Source organism: Plecotus auritus (assembly GCF_963455305.1).
Source record: "Plecotus auritus genome assembly, chromosome: 4".
NCBI classification, from domain to species: Eukaryota; Metazoa; Chordata; class Mammalia; order Chiroptera; family Vespertilionidae; genus Plecotus; species Plecotus auritus.
In genome coordinates, this window is record NC_137775.1 from 119,594,823 (window position 1) to 119,608,203 (window position 13,381).

Here is a 13,381-nt window from a genome sequence, read left to right on the forward strand (position 1 = left end):
AGATTTTTTTATTCACTTGATTTTTAGATTCATGTGTTGATAGACATGTATTTGTTGTTCATAATTTTTATGTTTACCTTTTTGTTCTTCTTCCTCTTCTTAAAAAATACCTTTCAGCATTTCATATAATACTGGTTTGGCGGTGATGAACTCCTTTAGCTTTTTCTTATCTGTGAAGCTCTTTATCTGACCTTCAAATTCTGAATGATAGCTTTGCTGGGTAGAGTAATCTTGGTTGTAGGTTCTTGCTATTCATCACTTTGAATATTTCTTGTCACTCCCGTCTGGCCTGCATAGTTTCTGTTGAGAAATCAGCTGACAATCCTATGGATGCTCCCTTGTAGGTAATCAACTATTTTTCTCTTGCTGCTTTTAATATTCTCTCTTTATCTTTTGCTCTTGGCATTTTAATCATGATGTGTCATGGTGTGGTCCTCTTTGGATTCCTTTTGTTTGGGGTTCTGTGCACTTCCTGGACTTGTAAGTCTATTTCCTTCACCAGGTGGGGAAGTTTTTGGTCATTATTTCTTCAAATAGGTTTTCAGTATCTTGCTGTCTCTCTTCTTCTGGTACCCCCATAATTCGGATGTTGGTACACTTGAGGTTGTCTCAGAGGCTCCTTACACTATCTTCAAATTTTTGGATTCTTTTTTCTTTTTTCTTTTCTGGCTGAGTGTTTTTTACTTCTTTGTATTTCAAATCTTTGACTTGATTCTTGCGATCCTCAACTCTGTTGTTAGGTCTCTGTATAATATTTTTTATTTCAGTCAGTGTATGTTTAATTTCTAGTTGTTCCTTTTTCATATCCTCGAGGGTCTTGCTAAATTTATTGGCCTTTTCTAGGAAACTCTTTTAAAAGAAGTTAAATTTCTAGGAATTCTTATAACCGTGGTTTTGAACTCTATATCCAATCGTTTGCTTTCCTCCATTTCTTTCATTTGCGATCTGTTTCTTTGTCTCCGCATTTTCGCTGCTTCCTTGAGTTGGTAGAGTAGCTTTGTGTGGTAGGTGTCCTCTAGGGCACAGTGACTCAGCCTCCCCAGTTACCTGTGGTGGACACTCTTGGTGCACCCCTTTGTGGACTGTGTGCTCAGCCTTGTTGTAGTTAAGTCTTTTTTTTTTTTAAATATATTTTATTGCTTTTTTACAAAGAGGAAGGGAGAGGGATAGAGAGTTAGAAACATCGATGCGAGAGAAACATCGATCAGCTGCCTCCTGCACACCTCCTACTGGGGATGTGCCTACAACCAAGGTACATGCCCTTGACCGGAATCGAACCCGGGACCCTTCAGTCCGCAGGCCGACGCTCTATCCACTGAGCCAAACCGGTTAGGGCTGTAGTTAAGTCTTGATTGTTGTTGGTATCACTGGGAGGAATTGACCTACAGGCCAGTTAGCTGTGAGGATCAGCTGTGTCTACGCTGGGAGAACTTCTGTGCTCGAGACACTCTTATGAGACAAGACTTGCAAAATTGCAAAAGCCTCTGTGCTCAGCTTGGATGGGGCGGAGTTTCAGGGCGGAGCAGACAGCCTTGGTTTCCCGTCAGCCCTGCCCTATGAGGCCCCTGGGTCACAGTGTCACTCGGTAATCGCTGCAAGCACCTCTGAGAGAAAGCCACCCTAGAGTTTCACCCGCTGCCAGACAGTCCAGTTTCTCCTTGAATGAGTCTGGGTTCCGAGAAACTTGCCAGGAACTGGAGTTCAGTGCAGTCGGGAGCTTCTGTTTCCCTCCCACTTTAGAAAGCCAGCCGCGCACTCAGCTGCCTGTGCCTTTAGCAGTCAGTGCTCTCTGCACGTGCGCACCTCCGGACCTCTGCCTTCCTCAGCTCCCAAGTCTCAGTGTGCTTTCTCTTTTCCTGACAGTCCAGATTCTCCCTGAATGAGTCTGGTTTCCCAGCGTCTCGCCTGGGACTGGAGTTCATTGCAGTCGGGAGCTTCCGTCTCCCTCCCACTTTAGAAAGCCAGCCACGCACTCAGCCGCCCGTGCACATAGCCACCCGTCCTCTCCGTGTGCGAGTCTCCGTACCTCAGCCTTTTGCAGCTACTCTGAGTCTCAATGTGCTTTCCTCTTTTCTTCTAGTTGTAGAATTTCCACTCAGCCAGCTTTCCTGTGGTTCTGGATGGTGTCCGTTTTGTCTTTAGTTGTAGTTTTGATATTGTTGTGTGAGGCAGCAGTTTAGGTGTTTACCTATGCTGCCATCTTGGTTTCTCTCCCCTTATCTCTTGTTATGGCCTTTACTTTGAGGTCTATTTTATCAGATATAAGTATCGCAACCCCAGCTTTTTTCTCATTTCCATTTGCCTGAAAAATGTTTATCCATCCCTTTGCCCTCAGTCTGTGTGAATCCTTTGTTCTGAGGTGGGTCCCTTGCTGACAGCAAATATATGGGTCATGTTTTCTTATCCATTCAGCTACCCTATGTCTTTTGATTGGTGCATTTAATCCATTTACGTTTAATGTTATTATTGACAAGTACATGTTTGTTGTCATATTTTTCCTTAGTGTTTGTGTTTCTTTTTGCCTTTCTCTTTCTTCTTTTCACAGCAGTCCCTTCAGCATTTCTTGCATTGCTGGCTTGTTAGTGATAAACTCTCTTAGTCCTTTTCTGTCTGTGAAGCTCTTGATTTCACCTTCAATTTTGAATGAGAGCCTTGCTGGGTATAGTATTCTTGGGTTCAGTCCCTTGCTTTGCATCACTTTGTAAATTTTATCCCATTCCCTTCTGGCCTGGTGTGTTTCTGTTGAGAAATCCGTTGATATTCTAATAGGAGAACCCTTGTAGGTAACTTTCTGTCTCTCCCTGGCAGCCTTTAAGATTCTTACTTTGTCGTTGGTGTTTGCCAATTTAATTATGATGTGTCTTTGTGTCAGTCTTTTAGGGTTCATCTTGTTTGGGACTCTTTGTGCTTCTTGGACTTGCATAGTTTTTTTCCTTGCCAATATCAGGGAAGTTTTCTGTCATTATTTCTTCAAACAGGTTTTCTATTCCTTGCTTCTCTTCCTCTCCTTCTGGTATCCCTATTATGTGAATATTGTTTCGTTTTGTGTTGTCCCAAAGCTCCCTTAGGCTCCCCTCTTGCTTTTTAAGTCTTCTTTCCAGTTGCTGCTGTGTTGGTGTGTTTTTTCCTACCTTGTCTTCTAATTCGCTGATGCGGTCCTCAGCCTCTTCTAGTCTACTGTTTAAGCCTTCCATTGTGTTCTTTATTGCAGCTATGTCATTCTTCATCTCCTCTTGCTTCTTTTTCATGTTGGCGACATTCTCATTCAGCTCCTTATAATTCTCATTGAGTTGCATGTATTTGTCATCCAGCCATTTAAACACCCTTATAACCATTACTCTGAATTCTTTCTCTGATAAGCTGCTAGCCTCAATTTCATTTAACTCCCTTTCTGGTGGTTCCTCTTTTTCTTTCCTTTGGGGGTTGCTTTTTTGTTTTCCCATGTCTTCCTGCAGTATTTTAATTGTAGATCCAATTTCTTTGCTACCCAGTTTCTTTTGGTGATGGTGCTGATGTTGTAATCTCTCAGTTCTCCTGGGCTTGGTAATCTAGTGTAGCTCCCTACTTGAGCTATTTGGGTTCTCTTGATGTAGGCCTGCGAGCTTGAGAGGCACAACTGCGGTATCTAGAAGTCAGCAGCTGTTGAGCGGAGTGTCCCAATTTTTGCTGTCTTGCACCCTTAGTTGAAATCACGCGTGCCCAGCGGGGACTCACAGTGGTACCCAGGAACCGTCTGTTGGGGTGATGGGGTTCTGGGGGCCTGCACTCTGGAAGGCGTGACTGTGGTGTCCAGAGTTCTGTAGTTGTGGGGTGGGCAGACTCAGCTTTTGCTGCTGTACCTGTGATGGATAGGCGCTTACTCCCAGTGGCAGCTCACAGGGGCACCTGCAGTACGTTTTCCTGCAAGGCACACTGAAGCTCTCTGAAGGGCCCTGGCAGTGTAGCTGCGTAATTGAAGCGTCTGTGGGCAGGTCTCCAGGATGAGTGAATTCAGAATTTCTACTGCCGGGTGTGTGTGTGTGGGGGGGGGTGTGTGTGTCGGGGGGGGGGGGGGAGTGTGCCCCTGTTTGTCCAAGATCACACCCGGGGAGAGCTCACAGTGGCTCCCACTAGTGCCCTGTGGGTAGATGGTCTCAGGGTGCCTGCCTGTTGGAAATTCGCATTTGTGGAGGTGCGTTTGACGGCGCAGAGCTCTGAAGCACTCTGAGGGGTCCTGGCACTGAGGTTGAGCAGCTGGGGTGAATGTGGGCAGTTATTCAGGAAGAGGGAGTTCAGAATTTGTACTGCGGGTCAGCGCGTCCTTGTCTGTACAGAATCATACCCACCAGGGGCTCAAAGCAGCTCCCGAGAGGACCCTGTGGATATATGGGCTCAGGATGCCTGCCCTTTGGAAATGTGTGCATCTATGGCAGTGAGTTTGCTGGCACAGAGCTCTGACGCACTTTGAGGGGCCCTGGCACTGAAGTTACCCTGCTGGGGTATCTGTGCAGGTGTCCAGGATGAGTGAATTCAGAATTTCTACTGCCGGGGGCAGCACGTCCCTGTTTGTCCAAGATCACACCCAGCCAGGACTCACAGCAGCTCCCACAAGCGCCCAGTGGGTAGATGGGCTCAGGGTGCCTGCCCGTTGGAAGTGCGCACGTGGACTGGCGGTGCGTTTGCCTGCGCAGAGCTCTGACACACTTTGAGCAGCGGCCCTGGCACTGAAGTTAAGCAGCTGGGATGTATGTTGGCAGTTAATGAGGAGGAAGGAGTTCAGAGTTTCTACTGCGGGGCAGCGCGTCCTTGTTTGTATAGAATCACACCCTGCAGGGGCTCAAAGCAGCTCCCCAGAGGATCCTGTGGGTATATGGGCTCAGGGTGCCTTCCCTTATCTGTGGAGGTGCCTTTGCTACGCAGAGCTCTGATGCACTGTGAGGGGCCCTGGCACTGAAGTTGCACAGCTGGGGTGTCCGTGGGCAGTTATTCAGGAAGAGGGAGTTCAGAATTTCTACTGCAGGGCCGCGTGCCCTTGTCTGCGCAAAATCACACCTGCGGGGGCTCCCAGTGGCTCCCAGGCACTGCATATGGAGTGGTGTGCCCTGGCTGCCTGCATATGCTAGAAACGCGGGAATGTGTTGTCCGGAGTTCTGCTGCTGGGGAGGGGGAGGTTGCACTTACTGCTGCCGAGCGGTGCACCTTTGGAGGTGGAGGTCCCAGGATCCGCAGGTCTGTGGGTGGGGCAGCAGGATTTTGGCTGGAGTGGCTGCTGGGTTGCAGGGCAGTTCCAAGGTCTGTCTGGGTGGTGGTGTTGATGAGTTCCTAAAAAAAAGGTCGTTCTCCCCTTCAAGATGGTGTGTGCCCCGTGCTGGAGTCCCGCAGTCCTGGGAGTGCCCGCAGCGGTGGTAGTCTCTCCTTGTCCAAGAGAGCCTGTCTGCCAGCCCCTGCTGCTCCTGCGAGACTGTCCCTTACTCACTCACACACACACACACCACACACATCCACACACTCTCCTTTCATACCCTCACTCACTCACTTTCTCTCCCTCACCTCCATCCTGCCAGCCGCCATCTTCCTCTCTCCTGTCTCTCTACTTTCTAATTATTACTCCCTTTTCTATCTATTTGAATGCCATCCATTCTTCACTAACATTCATACTTCCTTTGGGTCTATTCTGCCCAATGTTTTATTTTTTGGGGTGCTACTTCTGACTTTTTCAGCTGTTGCTTATTTGTTACATCTAGAATAAAGATATATTTCAAAACTTTATTATATTAAAAATCTTATATAAATCTTGATTTGTTAGCTACATTCTAATTATTATGAAGATAGGGATTCTCTCATACTTCATGTATCCTCAAAGTAATCCAGTGCTTAGCACATAATAAGAACTCAGTATTTATTAGTAGTATATTTGTAGGTAGGAAAAGTGGTGGATTAAGTGGTCTTGGAATTTAAATATGAGTATTTTTTTCTGATTTCCCTTGAGATTAAATTTTGACAATGTAAAATATATTCTTGAATAACTGAGGTCTGTGTTCTCACTTTATTTGTTGAAAGGATGCTCAATCACCTGCAGGTTCTTTGAATAGGAGCAAGTGTCCATAATGTGTGACCTTATAGGATTTTAAATATTGTAATTACAACCAAGCTCTGAAAAATAACTTGTGTGTGAAGATGGAGGGACAGTTGGGCTTTAAATTATTGAAAAATTGCAAACGAACACCCCAGTGGTTGCTATTTTAATATACAAAATACAAATAATAAGATAATATTCCTATTTTTTCAAATTGAATTATATTACTCTGAGTTAAAAAAACAAACAGTTGGCTTCTGCATATACAAGTTCAGAGGACAATGTTAGACATAAATGGTGAAACACAATTTATTACATATAGATCAGAGTTAAATCTCATTTCTATAATGCGGTAACTATTAATTCCTATGAGCTTTAGTTTCTTCTTATGAAATAGAAACAACAATAACCTATGTCAAAAGGTTAGAGGGAGGGTTAGAAAAAATAGACCATGCGTCAAGCACTTTACCGAGTATCTAACACACAAATTGTCTCCTCTACTTTTCTCCCCTCCCCCCTTATTTTAGATACACATTATTTAATTGAAATTCTTAAAGTTTTTTCTCTTGTACCAGAGACATTTTGATATTTGTAAGAAAGTTACCAATTATAACAGTGACCCTGTGGGAAATTAGAGTTTGAAAAAGAAGTTGTCAGTAATGCAACATGAATATTTTTTCAAATAATTTATGATTTTTTTTCTTTCACTTCAAAGTAGTACATTTGAAAAAATAACTAATATTAAGCTTAAGAAATAAAGACTTGTTGCTAGTCTGAGGTATCATATAATTTTCTGAAATCAGTCAAAAGATCTATAGGTGAATGAGAAAATAAAATTTGCCACCTTTACAAGGGCAATAGTTTTATAGTAAAACTATTTTAACCAGGCTCTTTGAGGAATGCAGTTTTCTGGCTAAAAATTCCTTTTGTTTCAACCCTTTACATAATTTTTTCACTTTCCTGCCTTAGAGAAATGTATGTATCATAGCTTCTTTGTTTGTAGACTGAGGGTCTTTCATTACTCATTCTAAATAACAATGATGTGATATGGCAGTGTGGATGGCCTTGTTATTAGTAGGGTCAGATTAGGCTAAAAGTAATCCAGGGCATACTATGAAAAATTACCAGCCCTCCTGCACCTCCCTCCTCCCCCAAATCCCTAATACCATTGTTGCTTTTCTTTTTATATACCACTTTTTTCAGACATTTTCTAACAAATTGCAATCTGCTTTCTTAAAACGTAAAATTTATTAAAGGAGACTCTGGAGATTATTTAGCCAGCATCTTCATTTTATAGATGAATAACCTGAAGTATAGGTTAATCGATCTGCTCAAAGATGCAAAACAGATTCATTAACAGAAACAAAGAAGTAGGTTTCCTCATTAAATTGACACTTTAATAGTGTCCCAAATTTTGGTGGTTATTTTTGATCTTCTTTGAAACAGGTAGATCGACACTTGAGAAAGCTGGATCAGGAACTCGCTAAGTTTAAAATGGAGCTGGAAGCTGATAATGCTGGAATTACAGAAATATTAGAGAGGCGTAAGTAAAATTTACATTTTCCATCAATGTTGGACAGTATGTGTGCAAGTCACTGAAGAGACACTGGGCCCACAGAGACTTCTCAGATCCTGCGCTCGGTGGATGGTGGCAACCAGGTCAGAGAGCTTGGACCTTGGCAGTTGAAAATGTTTGCGTCATGGAAATGGAGAGAGATAACATAGAATATTCTCATTGGCTATGAAAATAATGTTAAGTCATTCCATTTTTTAATATGCATATGTGCTAGTAAGCTGAATGGTAAGAGCTGAGATTTAAAGAAAAATAACCATCTAGAAACAAGTCAACCATTTGTCATTAAATGTATTGACTTTGCCCTGCCCGCTTAGGCTATGTATAAATTGTAAGCTTTGAAGAAGGTTATTATTTCTCCTTAAGAATCGTTTTAAGGCTTTTCCTCAACTGTGTCAATAAGAAAAATTTTAATAGGTTCCACAGTCCTGTCTCTTTCCTCTAAACTTTCTCGGATCAGCGGGAAACCATTTTAGCATTTGTTTGCAAGGGTCAGCTTGATCTCTTTCTCTGGTTACCCTTATAACTTCTTAGGTTTAACTAAGGAGACTTCCCAAAAGTGGAGACATAAGCTTTGTTTCTTTAACTAATTTAGCATTTATTCCAACCTAAATAGGTGATGTCTATAAAAGCATATAGTGTGGTGTTAAGCCCAGAGTAGACACCAGCTAAATGTTAGTAAGCCAAATCAGTATTGTGGCTGATTTCTACTAGAATCTAGTTAAAGGGCTCAAACATCTTTTCACTTGGTGCATTTCAGTGGCAAGAACATGTACATATTTCTACCCACACACACCCGAAAAATTTACTTGCAGTGTTAGGTTATGTATCTCTGTTGATATACTCTGTTAATATATTTTTGTCAACTAGAGAGCAGCCAGGTATGAATCCATAGCTGCATTTTGTATTCAAAAGTGGATCCATCCATTTAGATGACCATTTAATTTATTTGTGATATTTTTATTCCAGGGGAACCCTATCTGATAATAATAAGTATTTTGAGACTAAATAAAATGTCCTTTAGCTGCTTTGATTTTTTGTTTGTTTGTTTTTTTGACATGCTGTAATGGTAATTCATGCCTATTCAGTACTGCAGGAAGGTTCATGAAGCATCCTCATAAGGACACAGACAAATGAAACTAAATTGGATCAAGATACAGAAACTGAACCACCCTATGCCCTGCCACAATTTCATCTCAAGGGATCACAATAAACCCAGAACATTTATTTAAAAGTATTGTAAAGCCTGACAGTAGATTCTATGCTTCACTTTTAACAAGCAAAATCCATTTACTATCTTACGTCATTTTAATGATCAAAGAATTTCCTTTTGTACAGTAATGTCCCGTTGCTTAATACTTTAGGATCTCCCATACAAAAGTCTTCAACTCAGTAAAACTGGGTTGAGTTATAATATCCATTCATCCACTTACTAGTATTTGGTACCTACTGTTGTGCATTCCCTTAATCGAAATTAGCATGCCTTGACCTGTTTTGTACTTAAGGTGAATATTGAGAAATGGATTACTTATTGTTTACAGAAAGTATGAAATTGATTCAAGGTGAAATTGACAGTGGTGACCTAATGTGTTTGACTAAAGTGTCAAAGGCATATACATCAGAGTTTGCTAGTTCTCTGCTGGGTGAGGGTACACAGTACCTATAGTTGATTGACATGTAAAGTTCTGTGGTGACAGTTAATGACAGTGAATCTCTCTGTCATTTTTTTTTTTTTTCAGGATCTTTGGAATTAGATACTCCTTCCCAGCCAGTGAACAATCACCATGCTCATTCACATACTCCAGTGGAAAGTAAGTTTGGTTTATTAGTACAAATAAAATTAAATAGAATTAGAAGCTCATATTACCTGTATATTTTTTTTATTAGATCTACACAACTGATTGAGACATAAGTATCTTTCCCTTCCTTTTATTTTGTTAGATATACATTTGTCATTGCAATTATTGGTACACTTTTCTTCACTTGGGAAAAGCATCTTTGATTTGGGAACAGGGATCTGTTTTTCCCTAGAATCCATAGAGGAAGACTATATGGTACTAATAGCAGCATATACTTCCTACACACAAATACCTGAGGCAAACAACAAAGTACTCCATGGTGGGCTCTTTGTCTTTTTCATTCTTGCTTCTTCAGTGCTTAGTCTACTGCTTGGCAGAAATAACGTTTCACTTAGTGACTAAGTGAATTGTTAGTCAGTTGGCTTGATGACTGACTGCATTTTTTGACATATCAATTTGACATGATAGAAGGGTTGATTGAAAATTTATCTAAATTGTAGATAATGTTTTCAAAACAGAATTTCCCTCTTGCTACATGTGCACCCATGGTGCATTAATGGATTAACTTCAATTCTTTCTTACTAAAAAAATTTTTTTAATGTCTAAGAAATCTGCTCTTGATAAAACATGTGACATAGAGTTCTGTTTGTCCTGTCTTATAAGAAAACATAATGTTCTGTATTTCATGAGGAACTCAGGTCATAAACTACCAGTTTACAACTAAATGCAAGTATTATGCATTGTCCATAGTTCTCTAGTTAAAAAACACATGGATTCTTTATATGCAGAAAGGAAGTATAATCCAACTTCTCACCATACGACAGCAGACCATATTCCTGAAAAGAAGTTTAAATCTGAAGCTCTTCTATCTACCCTAACATCCGATGCCTCTAAGGAAAATACACTAGGTAAGTTTATTCTTAAATGTGATTGGTTGCTTTTGCTTGTTCATGTTAAAATAAGGGAAAATGAAAGCATTCAGGATTAATGAATATACAGATTCTTTACCTGGTTAATTTCTACATAAGGAGAAAGAAGAAAAAGGAAAAATATGACATGATAATTTTATAGAGACATGAAAATTTTAAATTAATGATTATATCTGTGGTGAGAAAGAATGTATTTTAAACACACTAATATTATGTTCTTTCTGACCATTTCTATTTATTCTTTAATTCTACACAGGTTGTCGAAATAATAATTCTACGGCCTCATCCAACAATGCTTACAATGTGAATTCCTCCCAACCTCTGGCATCCTATAATATTGGCTCATTATCTTCAGGAACTGGTGCAGGGGCAATTACCATGGCAGCTGCTCAAGCAGTTCAAGCTACAGCTCAGGTAAAAAATGGAAAAGGTTTGGAAACATGGTGTTTCGTTTTGTTTGAAATATTGGCAAATTCTAGTAGAAACAACTAGGTGTGAACGAGAAGTTTTCTTAATTGCATAGGTTCATTTTTAAATCATAGTGTTATGATATCTGATATTTTATTTAAAGAAATAAACATGCAGAAATTATTAATTGATAATGAAAAGTAAAAAATAGATTCATACAATCTCATGCAGATTCCTTCTCACAAAAATAGTTCATGATATCCGTGTTCTTGACTATAACCCACAGCACCTGCTAGGACAATACTTTGTTCTATCTACCCATTCCAGGGCATTCTCTGTAGCCTCAGAGCATAGGTTGCCTTGATTTTTAAATTCTTTACATAAAATAGCTTAAAATTACAATGATGAAAATGGTTTAAACAAAATAAAGTGGTATTGGTTAAACCAAAGTAATGTAATTAGTAACACTTGAGAAAGAAAATCTACATATTTATGTATATTAATACTGTCAATGAATGTCTATTCAAGATGAAAGAGGGCCGAAGGACATCAAGTTTAAAAGCCAGTTATGAAGCATTTAAAAATAATGACTTTCAGCTGGGAAAAGAATTTTCAATGCCCAGGGAAACAGCTGGCTTTTCATCATCTTCAGCGCTCATGACTACATTGACACAGAATGCCAGTTCATCAGCAGCAGACTCACGGAGTGGGAGAAAGAGCAAGTAAGTCTGATTGCTACGGGAGCCCTGCACCTTTACCAAGTGTGCAGCTGGCAGGACACCCCCTGGCTTTCAGGTCAAACAAAGGCAGCATATGAGGGATCAGGATGCTTGGAGAGGTGAAAGGCATGACATTGTCATTCAAACTGCCATACTTTGAAGAGATAAAGTCTTTAAAAAGGGTTAAGAGTCTTTCATTTTTCTAGTCTTAAATTGGGTTTATTAATTACTAGAGGCCCGCTGCACGAAATTTGTGCACGGGGTAGGGGGGGATGTCCCTCAGCCCAGCCTGCACCCTCTCCAATCTGGGACCCCTTGAGGGATGTCTGACTGCCCATTTAGGCCCAATCCCACGTGCAGTCGGACATCCCTCTCACAATCCAGGACTGCTGGCTCCCAACTGCTCGCCTGCCTGCCTTCCTGATTGCCCCTAACCACTTCTGCCTGCAAGCCTAATCACCCACTAACCAATCACCTGCCAGCCTGATTGATGCCTCACTGCTCCCCTGCCAGCCTGTTTGCCCCTAACTGCCTTCCCCTGCAGGCCTGGGTCCCCCCAACTGCCCTTCCCTGCAGACCCAGTCACCCCCAACTTCCCTCCTCTTCCGGCTGGATCACCCCTAACTGCCCTCCCCAGCAGGCCTGATCGCCCACAACTGCCCTCCCTTGCAGGCCTGGTTCCTCCAACTGCCCTCCCCTGCTGGCCATCTTGTGGTGGCCATCTTGTGTCCACATGGGGGCAGGATCTTTGACCACATGGGGGCAGCCATCTTGTGTGTTGGAGTGATGGTCAATCTTCATATTACTCTTTTATTAGATAGGATAGAGTCCTGGTTCATGGGTGGGGGCCAGCTGGTTTGCCCTGAAGGGTGTCCCGGATCAGGGTGGGGGTTCCCTTGGGGTGTGGGGCGGCCTGGGTGAGGGGCCTGTGGTGGTTTGCAGGCTGGCCACGCCCCCCGGCGACCCAAGCAGAGGCCCTGGTATCTGGGATTTATTTATCTTCTACAACTGAAACTTTGTAGCCTTGAGTGGAGCCAAGCCTTCTGCTCACTCTGTGGCGGCAGCCATTTCTGTTGGGATTTATGTATCTTCTATAACTGAAACTTTGTAGCCTTAAGCAGAGGCCAAAGCAGGCCAGGGCTGCAGAAGCTTGGCTTCCTCCATCACCGTGGGCAATCCTAGCCTCCTGCTCTCTCCAGCTCCGTGGCTGCCGCTATTTCTGTTGGGATTTATTTATCTTCTATAATTGAAACTTTGTAACCTTGAGTGGAGGCCTGGGCCGGCAAGGGCAGGCAGAAAGCTTGGCTTCCTCCATTGCTGGGGAAACATAAGCCTCCCTCCTGCTTTCTGTGGCTGCAGCCATCTTGTTTAGGTTTATTTGCATATTCCCTCCTGATTGGCTGGTGGGCGTGGCTTGTGGGTGTAGCGGTGGTATGGTCAATTTGCATATTACTCCTTTATTAGATAGGATTTCTGTTTACTTTCTTTTATTTGTTAGGATAAACCATTTTATGAAACTTCATTTGTAACCTCTTATTTAGGTATATTGATACATAAAATACAAATTATATCCTGGGAATTTTTTGTTTTTAAATAAGATTCTTCATTTTGATTGAGAACAAGGTGTCTTAATTCTTGGTCTTATGTCCCCAAAATTGAAATTATGAAAATATCCCTAGATTTTGTGTATTACACTCTTAGGATGATTATATTATCTTTAAATATGAAAACAATGGTACTTAGTAATGTCTGTCCTAAGTACCTGCATATGCTAGGTGTCCATACATAATGAAAGTTCAAATGCTAGGCCAACAGAATTAGTTACCTAGTAATTGTATTATAATTTTTTAATGTAGTCTATTTTTGTAAGTCCCTGAAAGAATGATCAGTGTAGAATT

The 13,381-nt window shown here is 41.6% G+C and overlaps 1 protein-coding gene across 2 annotated transcripts in view; it reads left to right on the forward strand.

Annotated features, from left to right (window-relative positions):
- ING3 (inhibitor of growth family member 3) overlaps window positions 1-13,381 on the forward strand; it is a 46,063-nt gene that overhangs the window by 27,493 nt on the left and 5,189 nt on the right. For both annotated transcript variants that reach the window (XM_080665548.1, XM_080665549.1), the window contains 5 exons: window positions 7,502-7,598; window positions 9,368-9,439; window positions 10,216-10,335; window positions 10,613-10,770; window positions 11,293-11,486. In XM_080665548.1, coding sequence (XP_080521674.1) covers window positions 7,502-7,598; window positions 9,368-9,439; window positions 10,216-10,335; window positions 10,613-10,770; window positions 11,293-11,486 — 641 coding nt within the window. The remainder of the gene's footprint in view (window positions 1-7,501; window positions 7,599-9,367; window positions 9,440-10,215; window positions 10,336-10,612; window positions 10,771-11,292; window positions 11,487-13,381) is intronic.